General features: G+C 43.2%; 1 protein-coding gene across 1 annotated transcript in view; it reads left to right on the forward strand.

Annotated features, from left to right (window-relative positions):
- CABLES1 (Cdk5 and Abl enzyme substrate 1) overlaps positions 1 to 26,223 on the forward strand; it is a 69,205-nt gene that overhangs the window by 35,848 nt on the left and 7,134 nt on the right. The window contains 5 exon segments of the mRNA XM_030964316.1: positions 102 to 194; positions 6,917 to 6,994; positions 16,787 to 16,886; positions 18,392 to 18,548; positions 19,323 to 19,426. Of these exon segments, the coding sequence (XP_030820176.1) occupies positions 102 to 194; positions 6,917 to 6,994; positions 16,787 to 16,886; positions 18,392 to 18,548; positions 19,323 to 19,426 (532 nt within the window).

Raw genomic sequence — 26,223 nt, forward strand, 5'->3', positions numbered from 1 at the left:
TCCTTCCTGCTTTTGTGTAGGCTTCTTGGCGGTACAGCAGGGAACTGAGAACTATTTTTTTTCTTCTCCCTCCCCTCCCTTGCAACTGATTTATTTTTCAGATGTCGGACACTCTCAGGATCACCCAGACCAAAGAACTTTAAGAAGGTTCATTTTATCAAGAACATGCGGCAGCACGATACCAGAAACGGCAGGTACTGTGCATGCAGGGGCTGCTTCTGCAGAGGCAACCCCTGGGATGTGAGGGAAGGGGCAGGATCAGCATCCCCCTGCAACAGCACAGCCATTGCCACTCACCACCCAATGGTCCTTGCCAAGTAATCCCTGAGGGTGCAGGCTGCAGTGCATGATCCATCCCCCAGGGAAGGACATGTCAATGAAGTGCTAGCCCACAGATTTTAAGACCTATGTCTCCTTAATGCAAATAACCTGCAAAAAAGGAAAATCTGTGATGATGTCAGAGCAAACTAGGCATAATCTGGTTGTGCTTCTTCAAGGATGTTGCTAGATTCTAAGCGTGAGCGGGGCACACAGCTGAACCTGCCTGGGCCAAGTTTAGCAATGGTTCAAGGATACTGCCAACATCTCTTAGTGGATACACCTTGCTGGTAAATGCACAGCCAAGGATGGTTGTGGCAAGATGAGGCATGGGATCCTAGTTTCCATGGCAGATGTAGGCAGAAAGGCTTCCAGGGAATGTGTGAGAAGTGCACCTGTATCTGCAGCACACCCTGAGCTGGGATGTGCCCAGGTTATAGCCATAGGCACTGGTGGGACCTGTGCAGCAGCCGTTGGCTGATACCTGGCTTTCTGCAAAGGCCTATTCCCATAGCTGAAGGTATATCCATCAGCAAAATGGGTTCTCTACTGTGGTGTCATCCAGCTCAGAAGTGAAATTGGCTCCTCCCTGCTTATAAAGAACATACCTGTCCTCTCTGATTTTTCCAATGACAATTTCTCCCTGCGCTTCATGATTTTTTTTACTCTTGTTCTTCCAAATCTGAGTAGTTTTGAACCAGGCCACCTGAATAGGTTGCATGTAGGCTAAACTAGCCCAGTGAGAGTTGACCCTTGCACGTGCCTGTTCTCATAAAACTGAGAACCGTGGCTGAGAACCATGTATGCTCTGTTGGACTGATTTGTGCCTGTAGCCTTTGATTTCCATCAGACATGGAACCATGTCAGTAGAAATTCTAACATTGCATTCAATCACAGGTTTTATGAATTGACTTATTACTTGGCTCAAGAAAAATTTTCTTCACTGTTATTCTCACACATATGATTGAATGCAGTGAAAGGTAGTAATCAACATGAATGTTGTGCAAGGTGGCCCTGAGAGTTTTTAGAAATGGCTTTTAGACCCAGCTTTAGTATCAAACAGACACATGCAGAACTATTGAACTGTTGACTATTGTCTGACTAGCTGCTGATTATTGTCTTTATAAGAAATATGTGTGGAATCAAACACTGAAAAGCAACCCTTTAATTTTAGTCCATTTTGAGCATAAGTAGTTATATGCTCTGGGAATTTCTTATAGCAAAATAGACTTATGAGGTATTATGCAAATTCCACAGAGAAAAATTTCTGAGATGTGTACATAAAATCTAGGCATAAACTTGATAGAAATAATACCTGCAAAAGAATGAATAAACATTTGATTTTTAAACTCCTTTCTCAATGTTTTGCAAAGAAGTATTTGTAGCATATATGCAGTATTTTACCTTAATTCAAAGATTAGTCATTATGTCTGACAATGTAACTGAATATTTTTCTTGCTAAGAAAGCTGTGAGAAAGCGTCTGTTATTCAACTGGCTTCTTATCTTTATCAACCGACACAGTTTTGCAGAATATTTCCACAATCATAATAAAGATCTCTTTATCTAGAATACAAATACAATAAGAATGAGAGACACAATTTTGGCAATAGTTTTCATCCTATGGTCGTAGAGCCGCAGTGATGCTAGCTAAAAATAAAATGCATAGTTAACACTTTGTGTCACCCCTATGTCTAGCAGTAAGTAATTTGAGTGCAGACTGTTTTTCCCAAGGGTCTGGATGTAGTCACTGGAGTTAATAGGCATTCTGGATTAAAAGGACCTCTAGATATACAGGTGGATCTGCTTTGTGTATTCATCCTAAAATCAGCAGTGTTTTTGAGTATGTTAAAACCTTTGAAGCTGGTCTCCTCCCCAGCTGCCTGTGACACGAGGAGCACAGGTGTTGTAATGGATAGAAAACCCTCCTGGGACTCCTTTCCATACCTGAGACCTTGTCCCAGGTGGCTCATGCATGGTTGTGCAGGATGCAGGTGCTGAGCTTTGGAGTCAGGCTCTGAGCTCCCTCCAAAACCCCTGATCCTTCTGTCACAGCATGTCAGTCTTTTACTTAAGATGAGGAACCCAGCTTTGAAAATATCTACTCTGAATATATTTTTGTGTGGTGAATATGATGACTGGGCTTTAAAATAGCCAGCACTTTCAGAAGTTGTTTAACTGGCTTGTGACTCTGTCAGAGCAAAGAAAACTGCGGTGTGAGTGATAGCTCAGGGCTCCTCTCTCCAGTAGCTCCCTTTGTTTGCATCTCTCAGCCTGAAAGGTGATGTGTCCTTGTCCTGTGGCACTGAGAGCTCTTCCCCTCTCAGCCTCAGAGGTGACATGTGTTGAGCAGTGATGCTCTGGATCCAGCCTTTGGCAGTCCTGCAGCAAGGCAGGACTTGTTGTGGTTAAAATAAGAGTTCACCTATTTAGCACAGAGAGAAAGCTCATACATAAAAATACACAGACTGGAGCTTAATCAGTGAGTCCTTGTAAAGCTTTCTGTTGATAGTTCTGATCACTGGTTAAACCGGTTTCTTTGGATTTCTAGGTTGTGGCTTATGAAAGGAGTTGGAAAATTAGGGTTCCTAGACTATGCTAGCAAAGCAATCTTGTAAAACAGCACAAAATAAATTTTCCCATTTAAAGACAAAGACAAGTCAACCCTGACATACAAACTAGCACAGGTAGGCACCAGCATGTGGTTTTACCCACTTTACTCAGCAGCAGGTTTATTGATGATATCCTCCATAAACGCTGAAGCAGAGGATTAGCAAAAACGAGCCAGCTGAACAAACAGTTACTGGTGAGAATGGGACAAGAAGGACTCCGGAGTTATCATATATAGCAGGTATAAAAAGCAGTAAAACAACGTTCCTCTCCCACCCCCATGCCACTGCTTTCTCAGCTGTTTTTTGTTAGCAAAGACATCTGAGTGAAGGCCAAACACCATCATGAAATATCTCTTGTGCTGCTCTCTTAATTGCAAATACATGCAGGCTAAGAGGTTGATGACTGGCAGCACCCTCACAGTTCATAATAACTCTCAGCCACCTTCTAATTGCCCTTGAACTTCTGACACTCCAAAATGGGGGTTGCTACCCTGGAAGCATCCATGTTTTGTGTGTTCACCTTTGTGTGCAGGACAACAGAGCCCTGGCAGTCAAAAATCATCAATCAGGAATGAGAAAAGAGGCTGCAATATTCCACGTGTGGATGGTATATATGATGTGTATCACATTGCCTGATGGCAGCCTTTTGGTGGAACACAATCAAACCTAGACAGCTGCTGGGAAAAGCAGACATTATTCTTCAAGTCTATCAAATTACTGATTCAGTTGAGAGCTTCGTGCTCATTAAGGTTTTTTGCAGTATACACTTCATAGAGAAATTGGAAGATTAGCTTTTTTAGCCTTTTGCACATTGTCAGAATTCTCTCGCAAAATAATGGTTGCTCTGAACTACAATAATTAGTACAACTTTTCAGTGAAGTGTGAGAATTAAAGCATGAAAACCTTTTTGTGAAGTGGTTTTAAACATGTCTAGGTGACACAATTGGAATCAAGGCATGTAAACGCTCTCACACAGCTTCTGAGGTAACTCCTTCAGAGGTGTGCAGGATCATAGATGCCCTTTGTTGAAGAGTTGAAATCTAGGAAAATACTTTTCTCCCATAAGCAATAATTTGATTTTCTTGAGCAGCAATGGACTTCCACCATGGCTTCTTCTCCAAAGCATACTTTGTGGCAAGTTTCTGGACTTTCTGCCCCAGCAAACCATTGCAGGCCTTCAGAATTTTTTTTGCTTCCATGCATGTCATCAGACCTATACATAAAATGCCATTTTATCCCTCCATGATGAGTATCTGGCCACTGCTTTCTCCACTTCCTTTCCAGTCCAGCTCCTAAAGCTCTTTTGCATCACTCTCCCTTGGCAGCTTTGCAGATGAGGTTTTGTGGCATCCTAGCAGTGGAGGCTGTGGGCTCCTCTCGTGCTCTGCCTGGGAGATCTTTGTGTAAAGAGGATCTGCTGATTTATGGAAAGAGAGGCAATACTTGGGTCCCAAGGGAAAGAAATCTGAAAAAAATAGAGGCTGGGCTGGTGCTTTTTATTTCCTTTCTTGTCTGATTCTTTCTGATACACACAGTTCTGTGGTAACTTCCTACTGTTGTCTTTGCTTGTGGACATGGAAGCACCAGTTTGTTTTTCTTTTAAGTATGAAGAGTTGAATGGTATTTTTAGGGAGGTGTAGGACATTGGTGGAGGAGCTGTATTTCCAGAAGCAGCCAGAGGGAGGGGGATAATGTGCTTAGTGGGTACTGTGGTTTTCCGAATTCAAAGATGCTTTCTGATGTCAGCCTCGAAACCTGTGCCAAGTTTCATACATCAGCAAACAAGGCTTCCAGTGAACAAGCAAGCTGTTGTGAGTAGCAACCATTCAGCAGTAAGCAGTGGCAAGCACAAAATTAATCATATGCCAGGGTTTTTTGCTTGTGGATTGCTGTTCTCAAACGGGAAAAATCATTCCTCCCTGCTCTGTAACTCAGTGCTGCACCGTGAGACCATCTTGAAGGATCTGAGATTTCCCTTAGGTAAGGAGTGTTACAGCATTCAAACAATGAAATTGTACTTCATCTACTGCAGGAAAACTTCCTAAAGCTGTATGTGTGTTTATTATTAGAAACCCTTCTTCATTAAAGGCTAAATCCCTCTCTGCTTTGAAACGGGATTTTAAGGAAGAAAATAAGATTGCCATAACGGAGTAATCCAGGAGAAGGAAAATCGATCATTCTGCATTTTTCCAAGGATTACAGCAGCAGCTCTCTTGGGGAGCTAAACCTTTTCCAAGAACGATGACTAAGCTGGTCCCTTAAGGAAACAGTGTTCTAATAACAGGGTGACTGGTATGAGATTCATAGGTGCATGTGCTGGTTTTCAGACAAGAAAGAGCAAAAGGGTTTATTGTCCAGCTTTGACCAGTGCAGGACAAAGAATGAAAAATTCAGGTTAAATCCTCACATACAGATCTGTGGGACACAATGTCAGAAAAATCAATGTTGGAGAGCGGAGCAAGGAAGTTCAATAGCCCTGACAGCCAGTGTAGTAGTAGGTCCTAGCATTTTCACCACAAGTGGAGATTTTTAGAAAGGTAAAACATCAGAAAATTCTAACATTAATCAGGTCAGAAAGCATCACAAATTGCTGTCACTGTGTTTTAGAGGAATTTGACATGGTGCAGCCTGTTAGCCAGCTTTAGAGGGAGGAAGGGTCAGTTGTACAATGGTACAATTCTCGGTGTCCTGAAGGTAATAAGGGATAACGGTCTATTTGTAAGCAGTTACTTGCTGGCATTTTATATCTTACTTCTTGACCAAGCTTTTCTTGGCTTCTTGCAAGTCTGCATCTCCCGGAACTCTAATAATGTAGCTGCTGGCATCCCACTCTGTATTATGGGAAGTGGGTCTTGACTTCAAGGTGGTTTTGATGTTGTTTAATATGTCAGAGCCTGATGGCTGAAGGCAGCAGTGTGGCTGTGTAACAGACAAGTTGCTCCAAGCTATTTGATTTAAAGGAGATGAACTCTATCTGAGCTGAAACCAGGACAGTATCACACAGTGACTTTGCAGATGTTGCAGAGATTTGGAGAATGGTTAGAAATACAAGGCACTTGCTCTAAGACTGTCCTGGATTCTGAGATAAGCTCTCTGCAGGCAGATGATGTATGATTTCATGTAGCCAAATCTTGGCTAGCTGCCTATGAGGAGCAAAGGCAAGCCATGCTTAGAGGAGGAGGGATTCAGCCCTGACGTTGACTGAGACAGATGGGAGCTGTGGGGTCAGTTATACCTGAGTGTCAATGCATCATAACCAAGAGGGCTAATGTGATCATTGAGCACAGCGGCTGGCAGAGTGTCATGGCTAGACACTGATCTTAAAGGTAAGACTGGAAGATGTGCAACTTCTGAGGTCAGGGATAATGCCTGGAGACCAAGAAAGGTGATGGGTCAAAACTGGAGAAGACTCAAAAGAGGAAGCTTGGAAACAGTGAAAGGATCTGGAAACATAATAGCAAACCTAGCCTGATTGATGGGTGAAGCCTATTTCAGGAACAAGAGGCTGACAATCAAGGGAGTCCTTTGGTTCAGCAGAGAAAGGTCACAACCAGCAGCCAGAGTGTGTATCAGTGGTGTTTGTTGGTGTGTATCACCTGGGTTGCTGCTGGGTTTGTCTGTTGAATTTCAGCCATTGTAGTGAGTTGACAGAATGGTCCCGTGCCTCTGTGGGTAGACTTCTTTCACTAGGAAAGCATCTCTCCTGGATTCCAAGTCACATATTCAAGATAGTCTTCCTAGAAAGCCTGTAGAGGGAATGGGGCTCTACTACTCATTCATTGCTCATTTGCTGGGGCACAGGCTTCAGCACTTCTGTAAAGACACTATAGCGCAATATCTGTGAGATGTAAAAGAGGACAGAGAAATCATCCATTATGGAAGTTTTATGATTGCAAATTCCTCAATGGTAACATCTATTGCTTTGCTTATTGTGGTGGGATTTTTAAATTTTAGTCTTTGATTTCTTTTATTTTCTTTTATATTTTAGAATAGTCCTTATCAGCAGCAGAAGATCCTTCTGTAGCATATTTTCAGTGCTGCCATATCGAGACTGTACCCAAGTCGGGTATGTATATTCATACGTGTACTGCATAGTCTTTCTGGGCCTGCATGTAGACCTGATAACAGAACACAGCATGATGGAGCCTAATGCTTTTACATGTCTGCTCTGAGAAGAGATAAATGCTCTTAGGTCTATTTGCTTTGTGGACTATTACCAGGTTAAAACTACAGCTCTCAGTCCCCGCTTTATTTATATATGTGGTATCTTTGATTATTAAGCTGGAGAAAACTACTCCCATGAAATCAATGTTCTTGAAAAAAATGCACTTTTTATTGTTTCTTCTGGTTTCACTCATCTTTGACAAAACAAATACTCTAGACAGCATGACTTTAATTGTGTAAGCCATCTTAGCTGTCTCTTTCTCCTAGGCAAACATAGTGCTACTGTATCTAGATTTCCAGAACTATAAAGAAATACTTGGATTTAAACAGAATACTTTTTTATTTAATACTTTTAGTCACTGGTCAGATCATTCAGTTAGTGAAAGCATTATTTCGGTGATAATTTTATACAGGTTCATAGCTGTCTGTACAGCTGCCTCGCATCCCCTGACGTGCTGAGACACTGTAACTCTGATAGAAAAGTTCCTTTGGAATGAAGTAGTTCTCCAGAGACTGAGAAAGCTTTTAGCTCGTCCACTGAAACCACGGAAGTGGAAGAAACTGGATTTGGCTGGAGGACATGCCCTGGCAGGCTGTGGTGGCCAGCTGGGTGCAGTGCTGGTGGGCAGCAGCTCTGTGACCCTGGCACAGGGGGGAGTAGCGTGGCCACCATGCTCACTTGCCAGAGACCTGAGAAGTCCTTGTGGTTGACTCAGTGGCTGCAGAACACAAAATGTGTGGGAAACAGTCAGTTGATACACTGAGGGGGGCTTGAAAGATCAACAAATCATCTACAGTCAAATCTTTCCACTGTATAAAAGACAAATTTGGCTCATACTTTCCAGCCATCTATTTAGTTCTGGAGAGTGATTTGTCATAATCTCCTTGTGCACCAGTAATTCAAAACAAAGGGAGATTATTTTTAATGCACAAAGGAAAGGAAGCACCTTTGTGAGGAGGTTGACTCTGTCTGCTCACTCTTACAGTAAATTTTTTCCCTTAATTAAACTGTGATGACACATCAGACAAATTCTTGACAGACTGGCAGATTTGTTCTTTGTTCTTGAGTACACTGTCATTCTTTTATGGTCATCATCCTGTGGAAATTGCCTCTTTATTGAAAATTGAACACATTTTGAAACTTTGATGACTGGTTATACCTTCTAAATTACAGCAGTAACAAGCCCAGCTGCAAAACTAAATATTATTTCAGCATGTCATGTCTTGTACTGTGCTTGCACAGCAAGAAGGGCATGGGATGAGAAGGTAGCAACTGCCAGTACACAACAATCCAACCCTGTTCCCTTGGCTAAAAAGCCAAGATTTAAAAAAATGCCCTCTGTCTTTCTTCCAGAGCATCAGAGGAAGAGAGAAACAATTCAGTGGCACCTCCTTCCAGGAACAGCTGGTGCAAAGAACAGATGAGGCAGTATAGCATAAACTGTGGCCACTCTGTTCAGGCTGCACAGTGCTTGCTTGCTTGCTTGCACATTTTGGATGTGAAGTAGGAGGGGGGAGAGACACTGGATACTCTTGTGAAGTGCTGTAATGACAGCATCCTTTAGCTTTGCTTTCTCTGAATCCCTGGATTGCTGATGTCTGTCCCCAGGTAAGATGTCCCAGCTGGTTTGTGTTCTGCCAATACCACTGAGCAGTTAATGAAAAGAAACAGGTCCTTGCAGGGAGCCATGGACACCTCTGAAATTTGAGCTGAAGAGAGCCCCAGCAGGAGTGGGAGAGTAGGATGGATGAGCAGGCAGGAGGAGCTGTTCTGTGTGAGAGGAGCACGTAGTGGAGCTGCTGCTTCTTCTCCACCTCTGCTCCAACTCCCAGGCACTGTGGCCAGTGAGGAAATCTCCAGGCACAGCTGTTTGTGGAGGCTGCCAGCCCATGTGTACTCAAGGCAGTGCAGAAGAGCTGCACTCCACCAATGCCGGTAGATACAGCCTGCAGGAACAGATCCATTATAAAAACAAGGTAAAAGGCACTTTCTGAAGCCCCAACTCTATGTACCTGTCCTGTGGGGATGGGGCAGCATCACCCCTCACCAGTGAGGTGTGAGAAGTGTACTCCAGAATGTGGTCCTCCATTGCCTGCCCTCCATGCAGAGGTCAAACTACAACAGCAAGAACCCTCCCAAAAAACCTCTGAACCATGAGTTTTAAGGGGTTGTACCAATACAAATGGAGGTCTGGGGAGAGAGACATAGTTGTACATGAGGGGATGAAGTTTGAGGTGCCCCTGGAATATGTTTCCTAAATGCTTACTCTTCTTCCTCTCTCTACACCAGCAGAGCAAGTGTGAGAGCAGATATAGCCAGGTGAAAGCAATGTAAGGAAAGCCTCGCTGCAAGTCAGGAGCTGAAGGAGGTGCTGAGCATCTTGGCTGCTGGCATTCCTTGCCCTTCAGTACCTCTTGATGCTGCAGCCCAAAGCCATCAGAATCTAGGCCAGGTTTAGTGGTAGCTAAGGGGAGTGGTGTAGTCGTGTGAAAACACTTGTAACAGTGTTATTGCCTCTGTTCTTAATTGGACAGACACAGAGAAAGGTTTCCTGAATGTTTGGCTTTATGACATACAGAGTCATTGTGTGGTGCACAGGTTAAGGCAAGTGTTGGTACTGCAGGTTTAGGTTGTGCAGTTGCCTCTCATTTTTCAATGCATTGGAAACCTTAATGGATAAAGAGTTCCTCTCTCTTCTTTAAATATAATATTCCAAAAGATGCAAGATCTACTTTGTGAATGGTGTTGAAACTACCTCAGTATCCATTTCATATCTTCCTTGCCACAGATAAGCATTAATCCCCATCTAGTTCTTTAGGTGGGCAGAAAATTGGAGGTGTTGACCTCCCATTTTTAGCAGAGGTGCACCTTGTGCATCCCCTGAGCTGCTGTGGCACACACCTCCTCTGTCAGAGGTTGGTTGTCACTGTGGAAGCTCACAGCAAATGGACTTGAGCCTCGATACTGTTCCACTTCCAGGACAGGGGAAGATGCCTCAGGTCAGCAGCAGGTAGCTGTCCTGCCACACACTCCCTCAGCACAGGCGTGTACACCCTCATGCTGACCTGCTCTGGGCCCTCAGAGGGGATTTGTGTCATGGCAAACCAAAGAGTGAAGCCATTTGCAGATGGATTAAATAAGACTTGAAGGAATTATTTGTTTGGAGATGGGTTCCAGATGGTTTGAGGTGAATTGGATTTCAGCCCTTTGAGACAGGAGACAGGGATCAGACACAGCAGATATTATCCTTTTAGCCATTAGGGAGGTCATGCTCTGGACACTCGAGTCCCTAAAGAGGAGCTGTTACAGCCAGACTCTCTGGGAACATTCCTGAAGGTTTCTGCCTCCTCAGCTTTGCATGTGCAAGGGCACTCTGTGGACCCACCATGTGGCCCCAGCCAGGATGGAGAAGAAGCAGGTTCAATTCTGCCTACCCTGGAAAAAGCAAATATCCTGGGCAGGGGAGAAGGGAGACAATTCATTCCTGAAGCTTCTCTAGGCCCCACTTCTGCATCAGCTTCCAAGGAGGTGGTGGCACTCTGGCAGTGCTCACAGATGTTGTCAAAGTTGTTCCACGTGGCCAACAGGACGTGTTACCCTGCATATGCTTGCAGCCAAGTGAGAACAATCCAGTCCTCATTAGTATAGCCTAAGCAATTTCAAAAAAGAACAGTGACAATGTCTGTCACTGTTAGAAGTGTTAAAAAGGAGGAAGACGGTACCGTGTTGTTTTTCACCCCAAAAATAAAAGGTATTGCAGTTAGTTGGGTTTACAGTTCTGACACAGTGTAGTTTGTTTTTTATCTTTGGCACACACACCATTATGCTTCATGATTTAAAAATGTGTTTTGGAAAAGGCACTTTTTAGGCCTGTTTTTATCAATGGCAAAAGCATCCACAGATTGAAATTGTACCTATTCTGATGATATCTTTTCTGATGTTGTAAGAGTTCTTTTAAGAGCTTCCAAGTTCCTGTGAAGTCCTGTCCAGAAGATGAATCTGAAGGACCTGGGGGAGGAGGAGAGCTGGCAGTATGACACAAATGCAACACTGCAGCCTGCTTAGACTCACATGAGCCCTCAGACCTGGGCTTGCAGTGACTGACTGACAGCAGGGCTGGAGGTGATGAGCTACAGGAGAGAGAACTCAGAGCATCAGATAGTGCACATCCTTATAAAGATGGCCAGTTCACCTCATCTTTTCTTCTTTGTGGCATTGAATTCATTAAGTGGATAGAAATTTACCTGCAGCAGGCATAGCTGCTGAATATTGCTGTCTTGACAAAAATGCAGGTACTCCTCTGACAAACCTTGCCTCCAGCTAAAGGAAATAATGCAGTATGAGTAATCAAATGGATTGAAGCCCAGGAAACAGACCATTCTTCTGAAGTAAAGCAGCAAGTCACTAGATAAAAAGAATTTGTGTCCTTCTCAGAAATGCTACTAACCAGCTTCATCCAGTTTCTAAAGATAAGTCATTGCTGAATTTAACTTCAGATTTAACTAAATGCTGGCCAGGACAATCTGTTCAATGATGCCAGGAGCAAGAGGTTTTCAATACCATCCCCCCAAATAATATCTAACCAAAATGATCAATTAGTCCACAGAGCTGGCATTCCCAACAGCCTTCTTTATCTAAACTCTGCAATCTTTGTTCATATTTAGTGTTTAAACTGGGTAAGAAGGCCATATGCAAAATGAAGTGATAAGAAGGACTCATGTGGTTGTCTTGCTGCCATCAGTAATTTGGCAGGTTAGTGAGTGTGGAAAACAGGGCAATATTTACAGGAGAAATGAGAGCATCTAAATTGCCATATGGGTAGTTGCAATAAGCAGACAGCGAAGGAGGATACTCGGTTACATCCTTCAGAGTTCCTTGCTGTTCTTCCCCAGCAGATTTTGTATGCAAGGCAGTTTTGATTAAGTCATCAATCTTGAGTGCTTTTCCTGAGCATGTATCATTCCGTAGGCCTGGGGAACAACAACTATCTGGTTTTAGCCTGTGACAGGGAAGCTGAAATATCCCTGCGTTTCTTTACCATTGCCCATTTTCCCTGCTTCTCGCAAATTGAACAAAAAATGAAACCAAGTGAATATTAGCTTTACAGAAAGACACATAAATCTGAAGATTTTTTTCCTTGCAATAGGACATTGCAAAACTCATCATCTCATGTATAGAGAGCCACTAATGCTCATTCTTGAGTGACTTGTCCTGTTCCCTTAGATTGAAATTGACAAATGAATCTCTAAAACTAGTAAGTTTCAATTTTGAACTTCTACTCTGTGTTGAGCAAAACATCAGGGAAAGAGCTGGCATGCTGACAGCTAAATATCTTTGGAGAGAGAAAAAGGAGGCTGACCCATTCGAGCCATCTTTCCAGGAGTTTTTTTGCTCCTTCTCCCTGTAAATTGCAGCTGGAGTTGTTCTGGCAACACTAATGGCATTAGGATCTGAAAGCTCCTGATCAATTATGGCAGGCAGTCTCAGGCAGTGGGAGATCTGCTAGTCTGACTGGCGGTGCATCTTTTCCAGAGCTCTCATTGTCCTTGTCTCTATAAACAGAGATGATAAGTAAAAATTATTTACACTGACAGATGAAAGTGGCATCTTTTCTTGATGTCTCATGAACCTCTTTTACTTTCAGAATAAATCTTAGCAGTGTGGGGGGAATAGCTAAGCATAAAATACAGGCACAGAGGGCTGACATCTCTAAACAACAATTATCAGATTCCTTTTTGCAATAAGCAGAAGGCTTTTTCATGTATCTGGAAGTCTGTTTAATATTTCATGGACTCCTAAATTATTCACAGGTTAGAGTGCTCAACTGTTACTGTCATTTAAAGAGCAAGTGCCCAGCAGGAGTGTTGCATGGGACTTTGTAGATCATGTCAAAGCATAACATTTGGTTCATTAAAGAAGTGTTATACTTCCGAAGGTAACAACATCCAATTTATACTCTGTTAATGCTGGCCTGGCTAGTAGAAGACATGAGATTGCTTTTTTTGATCCTTACCTATCTGCTCAGTAAAACTTTTCACCATCTGACAACAAATCTGGGATCCCATGTCACCTGGTATGGTTCCTAGAAAATCTCTGAACTCTGTTAGATGGAGAAACTTTGATTTTTTTTTTTTCTTGCTAAGGAAACTACCCAGTCTGACTACTCAAGAGACTGCTGGTCACATTCCAATGCCAGAGACTTGCACTGCTGGGATTGAAGCTGCTTCTTGGTGGGTGGCTCCAGTGACCCAATGGGTCCCCACTTGACTCCTCACATACCCCATTCAGACCAGGTTTCCTCACCAGTTTGTCCTCAGGTTTCCCTTGGCAAAGTCTCAGATGTCTCATTCCATAAAGCCATTTATTCATGGTGCAGTAACACAGGAACAGCCAGAGCTGGTGCCTCTGAGGCGGATTCCCAGCCAAGGAACCCTGGGCATTTATACCCTCACAGTCTTCAGAAGTCTCCTCTTCCTCCCAGGTCTTTGGCTCTTGCCCCCCTCTCTGTGTCCATCCACCTTGCTGGCTCACTGGGTTTTCTCTCCTTTGTTACCCAAAGCAATTCCCAGCTCTCCTGTGTCTCCCAGAGTCCATTCACCTGGCTGGTGTCACCCACCATCCTGCCCTGTGTTTATCCCAAAGGCTGGCAGTTCATGGCCTTTCTTCTCAGGCTCCTACCTGGAACTCTGCATTTCAATCTGCATCTCAGTCTGCCGCTTGTGAGCCAGCTACTTGTACCTCATGTATTCCTCCACATTCTGCACTCATGGATGACTGAGACAATATGTTTAGTTTTGAGGGTAGTTTCTAAGGCTGCTCAGTCTTCCAGAAATGGTATCCATGAATAGAATATCTAGAGCTTGACACTGATGTAAATCAGGGTAACTCCCCAAACTTTGTCAGAAACTGAGATATAGTTTTTTGCCTCCTAAGGAAATCTTATCCCTGATCTAATTTCCTCAAGCTTTCCCTGCTCAAATAAAGTGAAGGTAGTAAAATTAAGTTCCCATGGTTTATTTTTGGATTTGGGTGTCTGCTTGAATTCCTTGAAGTTTCCTAAAAAGCATTTTTGGAAATAAAGCAGGAAAATCAAAAATGAGGAAGAGGAGGAAGGAAGTTTTCCTTACTGAAACATCTCTTTGGCAAGGACTGTTGTTCCTTTTCTGCATTTTCTAAGCACCATTTACAACTGGACAGTGGTTTGTGCAGTTCCTCAGTCCCAGTGGTAATTTAAATAACTTAATCACAGGGAAAGCTTGATTTGTTTTTTCTATGAAGTACCTGTCCTCCATATGCTCCTGCTTCGTGGGACTCCTTGACCCTGATGCCATGTAAGGACATGTCCTACAAAACCTGGTGGCAGTGGCTGTACCCAAACAACCATCCTGATCCTTCCCCAGGCACGACTCACCCATTTGGAGAGGTCTAAGGGAAAGCATCCCCCAGATTTTCCCTAGTTGTTCCTGGGATGCTGGGGCTGTGTGGAGGAAGCAGCTGTGCTGGATCTCCCCCCAGCAGTGGGCAGGCAGCCTTAGGGCTTGCTCTCCCAGCAAGAGCTTTGCCAAGACCTTCTTGAGCTCTTTGTCTTTAATAGAAGTGAGGAAAAAAAAAATGCTTATCATGCAAAAAATTTTCTTAGCTTGCTGTTGATCATACTGATAGGGAAGTCAGAAAGGATACAGTAAAGTTGCTTAGGAATTCTTTATGAGGTGTTAACCAAGCTCTTTTACAAGAGAGCGGAGGAAGTGTATAAGCCAGGATGAGCCTTTCCATTTATATGCTCATAAGAAACTGCACACTGTTTAGTACTGATTTTCCTCAAGAGAGGGAGTTTAATTCTCTGTTTTATGGACAGATTTCTCTCCAAACAGTAACACTTTATCACTCCATTTTACAACACAAGCAGTCATATACTTTCTAGAGATACAGAGCATATGTGGAGAAGGGGAGCACCCCAAGTAGCTTTTGCAGAACAGGGAGAATTACTGCAGTGTTGTTCACAGGGTCCTGAAAGGAGAATCATCTTTAGAAACATCAGAAAGATGGGCAATGGAGGCAATAGTGTCCATCAAACTTCAGCTAATGTCCAGGAATCATTCCTCTGTGTGCTCACACTTGCCAGCTGACCCTGCTCCCTGCTTCAAAAACACTGATTTCTTTCCAGTCCTCAGAGCTGCTTTGCGTTTTTTAAAGCTGCTGTGCTGATTCTTCAAAGGGTGATGGATTTCCATTTGATGAATAGCAGTTATCTATCCATGTCTGTTAATTACATGGAAAAATTTCTCCATGACATGTTTTCAGAGTTGTATCAGCATTATTTCTTGCTCTGTATCTGTAGGGTCTTGAATGGAAAGAAACTACACTATTCTGATTTCAGGTAGTTCAGATATTTGTTTTCATTCTGGGGTTCAGGGACTTCCTCAGGTTGTGTGTTTGTTTCATAGATAACTGCTGAAATAATTACAATTTGGCATTTATCTCTGTGAGAAATAGTTCCCTTAAGCACTTTCTGCGCAGGAGCAGACAGGCTAATACCATGCTTGTGACAGAGAGCTATTTTTACATCATTATTAGTCCAACCCCTCAGTAACATGATATCAGGAAACAAGAATGATAATATGACACTGTGCTAAGTGAACTCTAGTCAAGAAACTAAGAGGACTTTGTTGGGATTAGAAACTTGATACAGACTTTTCCTTTATCACTGAACTATGTTTTCCAGAAGATAGATGTGTTGGATTTTTCCAGCAGTGAGACTTACTGGGGGCTCAGGATGACCATGTTTCAGAGAAATAAAATGTGTGATGGGCTGGAAACAGGGTGTATTGTATGTCAGAGCAGGAGATAGCCCAGCCTGTGACTGGGTGAAGGGCCTGCAGGGCTTCTCCTGGCCTCCATATCAGCATGTCTCCCACACAGAGTTTTGAGCACACACTTGGACCCCAGCAGCAACCAGCCAGGAAAATATTGCAAGATAAATATTATGGAGTTTCATACAGTTGTCATTTGTGAAGCACAGATTTGTTCTTAGTCTTTTCTACCTCTGCTCACATTTTGGTCATGATGCTAAAGCATGGGATACAGCCTGGTTATCTCAGGCATCTCATTTATCTCCAAATGGAAGATACCAGGTGGGTCACTCCTTCTAAAGTAGATCCCCAAGTTTCCATGCCAGGGTCGTGGAAAACTGGCTTTCTCCTGTCAGCCTCCAGCAGAAGGGTCACTGGGCTTTGGCCACTCTCCTGTGTGCTCGAAGGAGCAGGAATCCTTCCTGGAATCTTCCACTGGAAATTCCCTCTGTTTCACATAGGGGAATGTGGGTATGTGCTCTGGGAACATCTGCCTGCTGAATACATGGCAGTCAAGTGTTCAGGCTGGATTGTTGTATCTCACCTGAAGTGTTATGACTTCCAGCTCCTTCCCAGTGCCAGGTTCTGTCAGAGGTACCCAGCAATGGGGAACCTTGCTCTGTGCAATAGGCTGGGCTTTGAGCTGCAACCGTGAACAAAGTGGGGGTTTTCTCTATAAGGTGTTTTAGACAGCAAAAGTGCTTCCCACAGGAAAAGTTGTCTGGTCTGTGCTTTGCATTGGCATGTCTGGATTAATGCTGCACCTTGTTTCAGCATTTGGTGGTGGGAGGTGAACAAGGTGTGTGTATTAAGAGCTGTTTCTGCTCTTCTTTCTGCTTCCCAGGGACATGAAGCTGGATGGTGGACGCCAGTGCCATTCTACTGGAGTGTGTCTGAAAGAAATAATTGGTCTTGAAGGTGTGGAGCTCGGAGCAGATGGGAAGGTGGGGATGCTTCAGTTCCTATTCCCTTAGATTTGATGTTATAAGGGGAAAAAATGGTGTAACTAATAAAAAGCACAAATACAACATGCAGCGTAACAGAGCAGTTAAAGCACAGTATGTGCAACTGTAAATAAGCTTAGCAAAAATCTATGAGGACTGCCCAAGCTGTCAGCACAGACAACTCTGTATCCTTGAAGAAATTTGCCTCTGGCAATATCTGAGTGTGTAAAGCATTACTGAATTACACAGCCTTCCCCTTGCTCTAGCAGGAGGTGTCACTGCAGTGTATATTGTCAGGAGCTTGAGAATAATTTTTGATGAGAGTTGTAGCTGCAATTCTATTTGCTTTCAATTGTATTTAATAACATTTTGCTCAATATTTTTCCAGAGAGCAGGAAGACAGTGGCATAAAGCTGATTAGTCTTTCAAAATCCAGAAGCTTGTTCACTTGAATAGAATTAGCAAATATGAATCTTTAGGGAACTGATTGATTTTAAATAAATATATAGAGGAGAGACAGTTTTAATCGTAGTAGAGAACATTTCTTCCTGAAAGCCTGATTTACTTTCTACAGTTCAGTTTTACTCAGTCTGCTGTCATCTATGGATTTAAAGGCCCTGGGTCAATGCTGCTACTCGTGTTGTGCTCACCTAACCAGGTGTCAGGCCAGACTACAGGCTGTAAATTCCTGAGGACAATCTGTCTGCTTATAAATAATAAAAGCTCACATGCCACATGTTTTATTTGATACCTGTTCTGACCTCCTCATAAACCAGTCTAGAGTCTCAAACTCTTTTTTTTTTCTTCAATGCAATGTTATTGTTGGAAAATGAGCCAACAAGAAGCAAGGCATAGCTTTTTCTTGGCCAGGGGTCCAAGCGGAGAATCAGTGCACTCTAAAAATAATTTTGTCACAAGTTACTCATTCACACTTAGTCCATGTTGGGGGGGTAGTAAATGATCTCCCACAATGTTTGCTGTGAGCTGGAGCTCACTTATTACATCAATAAGACTCTGCCAGACAAAGTCCTGGGAAAGAAAAATAGCGAACAATGTGCTTCAGTTTAGCAGTGTTTAAGTGATTTGCCTCTGGCAGCTGTGTGCTGAGGGACCCATATAGATGATGCTAGTTCAGTAAAGAAGCTGCTGAAATGTGCTACAGAGAAAGCCCACTGGAAAAAACCTGACCAAACTGATATGTTTTTAAATCTGACCCTTGAGTAGGATTTTGTAAATCCAGTGTATTAGAGCTTGTGTGTGTGTGTGTGTGTTTTGCTGAAGAACTAATGCCTTTGCAAAAGCATTTTTTTGCATGAATAAACTGACTGCACTGAAGCAAATGTAGGTGACTGGTTTATATTCATCTGTACCAAACTACTAAATCCAGAAAATCCTCCATTAATTTGGCTTCTCTTGCTTCCAGTTGGAATGCACCAGAAGCATCCCACTGCATCCAGGCTGGGCCGAAAGTAACTGTCTGTCCATTCTGACTTTTTTTTTTCCAGACGGTTTCTTATACACAGTTCCTGTTTCCCACCAATGCTCTGGGAACTCGGAGGAACACAATAGACTCCACCTCATCTTTCTCCCAATTTCGCAATGCAAGCCATCGTAGCCTTTCTTTGGGAAGGGCTAACAGCACCCAGGGGAGCATTGATGCAGGTAACTTCTCAAGTAGCTCTTTTTAATACCCTGATGGTAGGCAGTTATTGCAAAGGACTGATGTGTGTTTTAGTCCCCCCATTAGTTTTAATTAAGTAAATACAGTCTTCTGTTCTGGGTGAAGCACAGCTTATTCCATATTTGCTTAGAAAGCTTGCTTGTGGAGGATGGAGGTTAAATGAACAAGCACGTCGGTGGTATTGACAGCCCTGATGGCACCCAGCGTGCCTCCTCCTGTCATCAGCATTGCTTGCTCCTCCTGCATCAGGCTTGTCCTTACCTTCCTTTGCTATGGAAAATTTACAGTGGCAACACAGTAGTCACAAGCTGAAGGTGTAAATTCCACTCGTGACCTTTGTTAGGCTGGAAAGGGCTGTGTTTATAAAACTGGACACAAAACATAAGCCAAAGCACTATATGCTTAAAATATTTTGGCATGATAGATGAAACAAATCAAAACATCTGCTTGAACAGATGAAAACTTGTTGCCAGGAATAAAAGTCACTGTGGAGCTTTATATAATTCTGCAGTTCTCTAAGCCCTAAATTCACATTTAGCAAGTAATTCATAAGCTCTAGGTCCTCTGTGTCTTGGCAAATCACATTAATATGGAAATATTTAGAGTTATCAGGAATTAGAACAATTTTTCATCTCTTAAAAAATCTTGCATGGAGATAATATTGTGCATTATCTGTGAACTCATTTGCCACTTGTATTAAGTCCAGATGTGATGAATTCCTTTCAAAATTCTATATCTAAACTGTTGTTTTCTAGGTAGCGACCTGGGAGACTTTGTTGAATACGACCCAAATCTTTTAGATGATCCCCAGTGGCCATGTGGCAAACATAAGCGGGTTTTAATATTTCCTTCATATATGGTAAGTGGTTCTGTGTAGGACAGAGGAATTCCCATAACAAAGTCCTGAAGGTTGAGGTTTCATTTGGCTGCATTTTTAGAAGACTTGTTATTATTTTTAATCTACTAATAAGAGCTGTTCAGAATGCTTTGTTCTAAATGACAGTTACTTCTCAAGGCATGTTAAAACAAACTCTTGGAGGTATTACAAAAGCAAACACTTTTATTACCGCTGTATTTCATAAATGCTTGAGATGAAAGGCTTGTTCAAACAATGCACTCATTCTCTGGCATTCAGAGGAAAATTTACACTTCCTCAAACTGGCACCTATTACAAAATAGGAGGATGCCCATTGGGGTTTTTCTGAACTCATGAAGCTACGCTGTGTTTTGATGCTAATCATTCACTGCTCTGAACAGCTTGGTTTCCCAGGTATTTATTTCACCATGGGATAGTCCTTCCTTTAATTGCAGCAATTATGAGCAGAGTCTGTATATTTCCCACTATATCCAAACCCTTAACAATACAGAGACATAATTGTTCTGTGCTTTGTGCTCTGACTAAAAGTTTTCTGTGGTGAGATACTTCTGTAGCCTTTCCTTTGGTTGCTCCAAATCTGTAGATTATTTTAGCAGGACTATTGCAAGATGCAGTGCAGTCATACACATGTGAGCGTGGATCTGTCTGGATTGTACATCCAGGGTGATAGGCAGTAGGGAAAATATTATTTTTTTTCCCCCAAAGTGGTGACCTACTTCTCTTATCTATATACAAATATGATAGGATTTGAAACACTGAGGTCTAAAGTGCTGTCCATGTTCTTGTTTAATTTGGAACAGAAGACATTATTTAAGAAACTGCTAATGTATGTAAAGATACAGCCTTTGTATGTTCTCATTTGCCCCCCACCCCACGGGTAATTTGGCTTGTGAGTGCTCCTTCTTCAAAATAAGCTCTAAATGCTTTATGTGGATGTTTATCTGGTTGCACACACAGGCTTAATTGAGTTCTAAGGCTGTGTTTATTCTAGATTTTCAAATGGCTTATCCAGAGTCTCCTCTGCTTACTTGCTACCAGTTTTCCTTTAAGGGCTGGCGAGTTATTTTTTGGCTGCCAACCCACAAAGTGACAACCTTTTATAGCAGCTACATCTGTGTGGGAAAATATTTGTCAAGTTTTGATATGGTTACTGTCATGGACAGGGAGCTGTCTTCCCTCAAGAAAAAGCCATTGTTAGCCAGCATCCAAAGGGAACATAGCTCTAGCAGTCATGGCTGTGTTTCTGACCTTCCTCAGGCTGCAAGTGTCCACCAGGCAGTACAGGTCCCCTGGAATCACCTGAGATCTTTGAGCCCCTTTTTACTTGATGTTCTCATGGACATGATTAAATGAGTAAAAATGAGGCAGCCAGGCTGGCATCCTGCAAGGGAGTTCTCCATCCAGGGGTGGGTATTCAGTGCCATTCTTCTCTGTATGGTGGTTGACCACAGCATTTCAAAGTCTTGTGTTTGTACTTCTGTTGTAAAAAGAAGCTGCCTGGGGATTTGAGAAGGGGTATGACTAGTTGCCTTAAAGGTGAAAGATTATTTCAAGGACAGTTGTTAACATCAATGTCATTGTTTATCTAGAATATATTTGCATTGACAGGGGTCTCCCCACTTTTAAATTTTCTCTAGGGTTAATTACTACTGTGTCTGAAATAATGTCTTATTAGACAGTTGAGGGTTTTTTCCTGAATGTACCCTTCCAGACATCACTTCTTCAGCACTATCTGAGGGTCTGTGGGACTTCCACCTCCCTCTCTGAGGGCAGGCACTAATCTAAGAAAGGGTTAAAGGACATTAAGTGCTCTGTTTCTTTTGTTGAGATAGGTCACAGGCAGGTGCCAAGGGCTCTCTGGGGCCGGGGTTTTGCCTGCCCACAGCCAAGCAGCATAGCTGTGATCCTATGCAAGAGCTGCATGGCTCTGCAAGAAACTAAGGGGTGGATGGTTGTTCTTCAGTGCTCAGCTGAAAGGTTTTACAAGGTGCTGGTGCTTCCTTCAGCCAAGAGAAAGGAGAAAAGGTAGTGCTGGAGTGTCCTGGGAGCTTGCGGGTTAAGTAGGAATTTTCAGTTTGGGCAATAGAGCTGAACATAAGGCCATGTTGGCTATGTAGGAGACTTCACTCACATCTGTTTTAGACTTTCCTGACTCTCCTGACATTCCCTCCCTCTCTCCCTGCAGTTCACATCAGTCTGAGCAGGAGCATAACAGCCTTATAATTTCAAGTCATTTTCTTCCCCCCAAATATAAAAATCTGTGCACACTGCAATTAAAGCAAATTGCAGTCTGGGGCCAGCAAGAGACCTGTGCTGTTTTCCTGACCATGCACAGCCACTGCAGCAGTGCCAGACCTCTGCCCGAGGAGCTCAGAGGCCGGAGCAGCCGCTGGGGCTGGGCGGAATGGGGCTGGAATTGCTGCCTCTCAGTGCTGGGTGGAATGGGGCTGGAATTGCTGCGGTGCTGGGTGGAATGGGGCTGGAATTGCTGCCTCTCAGTGCTGGGCGGAATGGGGCTGGAATTGCTGCGGTGCTGGGTGGAATGGGGCTGGAATTGCTGCCTCTTGCAAGCGCGGAGCAGCTGAGAGCGGCTCTGATGTCAGCGCCCAGCATTCTGTTGTGCGTGGAGAGCTGCAGCTTGTAATTAAAGTTTCGTTACTTGGCCGGGATTTAGCATTAATGCTTGACAGCTGCAAGCTTGTCGATATTCCCCTCACCCCTCCTTATGGATGTCAGAGCAATTCATGGGGGGAAGGTGTGGAAGAGGACGGCATGCTGGGCTGCGTCGCTGCCTGCAGGATAGAGCTGCGTGCACTGCTGTTACTCCCATGAGGGTGGCTTGTGCTTCTTAGGCCAGGATTTCTACGCTTGCTGGGAAAGCTCTGTTGAGGTCTGTGTGAATGCTGCATTAGTAAACACTGCAGGCTTTATCCCGAGGCATAGGACAGACAAAATGTGTGGTCCGGTTTAGACTTTACTCGTGCGACTAGCACTCTGTGTGCTCAGTTTTTGTGGAGCCTGAGTTTATAATCACTGGCATTGACTTTATAGTCTTTTAATTTTACTGAGCTGAATTAGCCCTGACTCTTTGAGAGAAGTGTTAGCTGCAAGTTCTCAGCTGTTTTCAAGGAGAAGCTGAGCTGAGCTATCTTCTTCCTCCTTGAAGATAGCTCTGGGGAAGCAGAAGTGCTTTTGGTTTAGTCTGATTTGGGGTTTTTTTGGTTTTTAGGTTTTCTGTGGGTTTTTTGTTTGTGTTGTTTTTTTTGGGGTTTTTTTAAAATTTTTTTTGTTTGTTCTTTTTTGTTTTGGTCTGGTTTTTTCTGTAGTGAAGTCTCAGGCTTAAGAGAGCATATACTTCCCTGTTGCATTTCTAGAAGTAATACCCATAAATTGCCTGTCAGGACAATTCTGAAAAGTATTCTTCAATACTTTCCCAATACCAAATCTATGGCTTCTATTAATTCTATTAGCTGTATTTAAACTCTAGTCTGCCCTGGAGAAATTATTTCATTTTGTGTTGTCTTTGTCAGAGAGTCTGCACTCTCTGCTGCAGTATAAACAGTAAGAGGTAGAAAAAATTCATGCTGGGGGGTTGGGGGGAAGGGAAACATCATGTCATGGTTAACAGATGTCTTCCTGGTTGATACTGCTAAAACAGGAATTCGTGCAGATTCTTAAATCTCTCTAGAACAGGAACTTTATCTACCAGACTAAGCATTAATTTCTTTCCTCGAATCTCATGTTGACTAGCATTTGTACAGACTCATCAGTGCCCCCCTGGTCTCTCTGCATTCTTTCCAGCAGAAACTCCTTCTGTGCTGAACTAGAAAACTCATTCTCAACAGGCTCAAGGCTGATCCTGCAGAAGTGCTTTTGTTGGTAACACAGAGGCACAGGAGCATGTTAGCTGGTCACCGTGTGCTGCCAAAACTTGCAGCAGAAGAAGAAAAGCCCAGATCAGCAGCACGTTGACTTTGTGACCCATTCTGTATTCTCATCCCTGAAATGTCCATCCATCTGTGCTCAAAGGATACATGTGGAATTAGGTTTGGGTACTGAGCTGCAAAGTCAGTGTGTTGGTTTAATTATATAAAAGCAAATTGACATCTCCGCACCCCTTATAAAAGAAGCAGGTCACAAAACTCTGCAGAGCTGTTGCAGTGCCTGTCTGCCAGCCTGCACTTGCCAGGTACCGCGCTAGTGGCGAGCGCAGCCGGGCTGCGTTATTTAATAGCAGTCCTCCAGTGTGATTTTAAAATTAGAACTGCTTGCTGCCCTAGCCCTTTGGTCCAACAAAAGCCCTGCACGATGATATAATGCATTTGGTCTGTCGTTCTCTCGTTCTGTCTTTCACAAGGAGCACCAAGGTCAGGCAGACTCCACTTTCAGCCAGTGTCCTTCAGTGCTGTCACCCTATTCTTCGAGCCTCTTCTGCGGCTGTATATTAAGTATCTCCAGACTGCTTCTTTATCAGCTACTGACCTTGTACCCAAAAGTCTCAGGGAGCAGAGGATAGCAGTGGTAGATAATCATATATAAATCCTGTGCTCTATGCATTTGATGCTATATTTGGCTGAGACTCCAATAAATAACTATTTTGAGAATAATTCCTGAGCGTTAACAATATGAAATAAACTGGTGTCCTTCCATGTACTTTATTTCAAAGAGGCAGTTTTTGAGACTATTTGCCTTGTGAAATTTAAAATCTTTCAGTTTAAGGTCCTCGAATGTTAATAACTTTGTAACAACAGAAGCATCTTATTTTAGTCTAGCTTCCTTTTTTAGAATTTTAATTATAATTCGGAATCATTCCCATTTTCCATCACAGTTTAAAGCCTCTTGTCTGTCAGGATTTCTCATATATATTCATAAGCCATAAGTGTATGAATTAGGTTACTGGCAGTTGATGGGTACATAGCTGGTCACCTATGGGATGCATTAGTCAGAGAGTGCGGAGTTGTTGACTTCTTTTCACTTCTTGTGTGGCTGAGACCTTATCAGTGACCTACCAAAAGTCTGTTTCAGGTGTCAGTTTTCCGTCTGCTCTCTGTGAAACAGATTTATCAGGGATACACAGTAACAGCAGCTAAGAGAGCCTATCATTCATCTTTCATTTTATTCACCTATTTTATTCTGATTTTATCCTTCTTAAGCTAAGAGATAGAGGCATCCAAGGCTAGATCATCTTTTACTGGTTGCATGCCAAAGTAGGATTTATTTTCTACAATATTTCATCCTGCCAGTCTTACCAACCATTTCAGGCATTCTCCTCCCATATTTATGAAGCTATATATACAGCTTTCCTATGAGAAAGCAGCTGCCTGAAAATGCTTGTGAATAACACACGAGCTGAGCTCCAAGTTCAAAACTGCCAGCCAAGCAAAAAGTGTGCAGAGTAGAGACTTGGGCTGAAGCATTTATCACTCTGTCCAGGCATCTGTCAGCTACCATATATCAAGGTTTTAATTTGTCTTGTACAGCTTCCATCACCGAAGTAAAATATACATACACAGATTTGTACACAGAGAACGTAACAGAGCCCACAAAGGAGTGTTGCTGAATGCTGAACTGAAATGTGTTCCCTGCAAATAAGCTGTGAGAAACAAGACAGACGGTTCTGGATGACAGAAGTTAAAAACATTGGAGATTAGACTATGAGAGAGACAGTTTGGTAGTTCCCAGTGCCTTGTTCATGTGTCTGACAGCTCTGGGAGTACAGAGTGCCTGCCTGGTAGGGAATAATATTATGTATAAGAAAGCATGTTTGGATGGAGAAAAGCTGTGCTCATTTTAGGGAAATATTTGCAAACCCTTCATAAAATTTTGGAGCATCAGTATTGATCAGAGCCCTGACACAGGCAGTACCAGAATTGTCCTGGACAGACAGTCATGTGTGTTTCTTCAGATGGCAGCTTTGTGTGGGACACACAGGAAGCTCAAGGGCAGTGGCGTGGCCTGAAACAGAAGAGAAGCTTAAACACTGAGCAGGGAGCAGGCAGAGGAGGATGGAGTTGTGTCCAAGCCCTCCCCTGTCAGATCCCAGCTGCTTCTTGTGGGTTCCTGGACCACCCCAGAGCTTTGCTCCACTCCTTTACTCGTGGGCAGGGGCAGCAGTGGGGGTTGATGCTCAGTGGCAAGCTGTTTGCAGGGTGCATAAGGTGCCCTGGGCAGGATCAGGGTTGGGGACCAAGATTCCTGTGTAGCCTCGTGAGTGCTACTCAGGAGGGTGACTGAAAGGGTAACTGATTTGATCACTCAACAGATGCTAATCCAACATTGCTTTTAAACTACCTCTCAACAGATATTTATTTGGGGTATTTTCAGCCTGCCTCTCTGCTAGGCAGGGTCCTGCATGCACAGGAATGCATTTCTGTAGGTACCAGCTGGACAAGCAGCATCCTGTTGCTCAAAGTCCAGCTTCTGCAGCAGCTATGAAGGAAAAAAATCAAGGCAAAAAAAAACCAACAAAACTTACACAAATGCTTTTCTTGAAAATAAGGGCAGTTAGCTGAGCTCTCCAGCATGGCACTGACAAGATGAGACAGCTGCCTTCGAGCCAGTGTGTTCAAACATGCTGCTGTTATCCTGTTACATGAATCAAAACCAGCACACACCAGCTTTCATCTGGATTTCATTATTGTGATTTGTATCGTAGAGACTGTTGTCTCGCAGGAAGCGGCAGAATTCAGAGTTGGAGAGGGAGAGATCCTTATCAACAAGACAAAATTGACAAATCTCTGTGTTTAAAAATAACTGTACCTCTGTACTGTTCTTAGTTT

This window comes from Camarhynchus parvulus, chromosome 2 (assembly GCF_901933205.1).
Source record: "Camarhynchus parvulus chromosome 2, STF_HiC, whole genome shotgun sequence".
In the NCBI taxonomy this organism is placed as follows: Eukaryota; Metazoa; Chordata; class Aves; order Passeriformes; family Thraupidae; genus Camarhynchus; species Camarhynchus parvulus.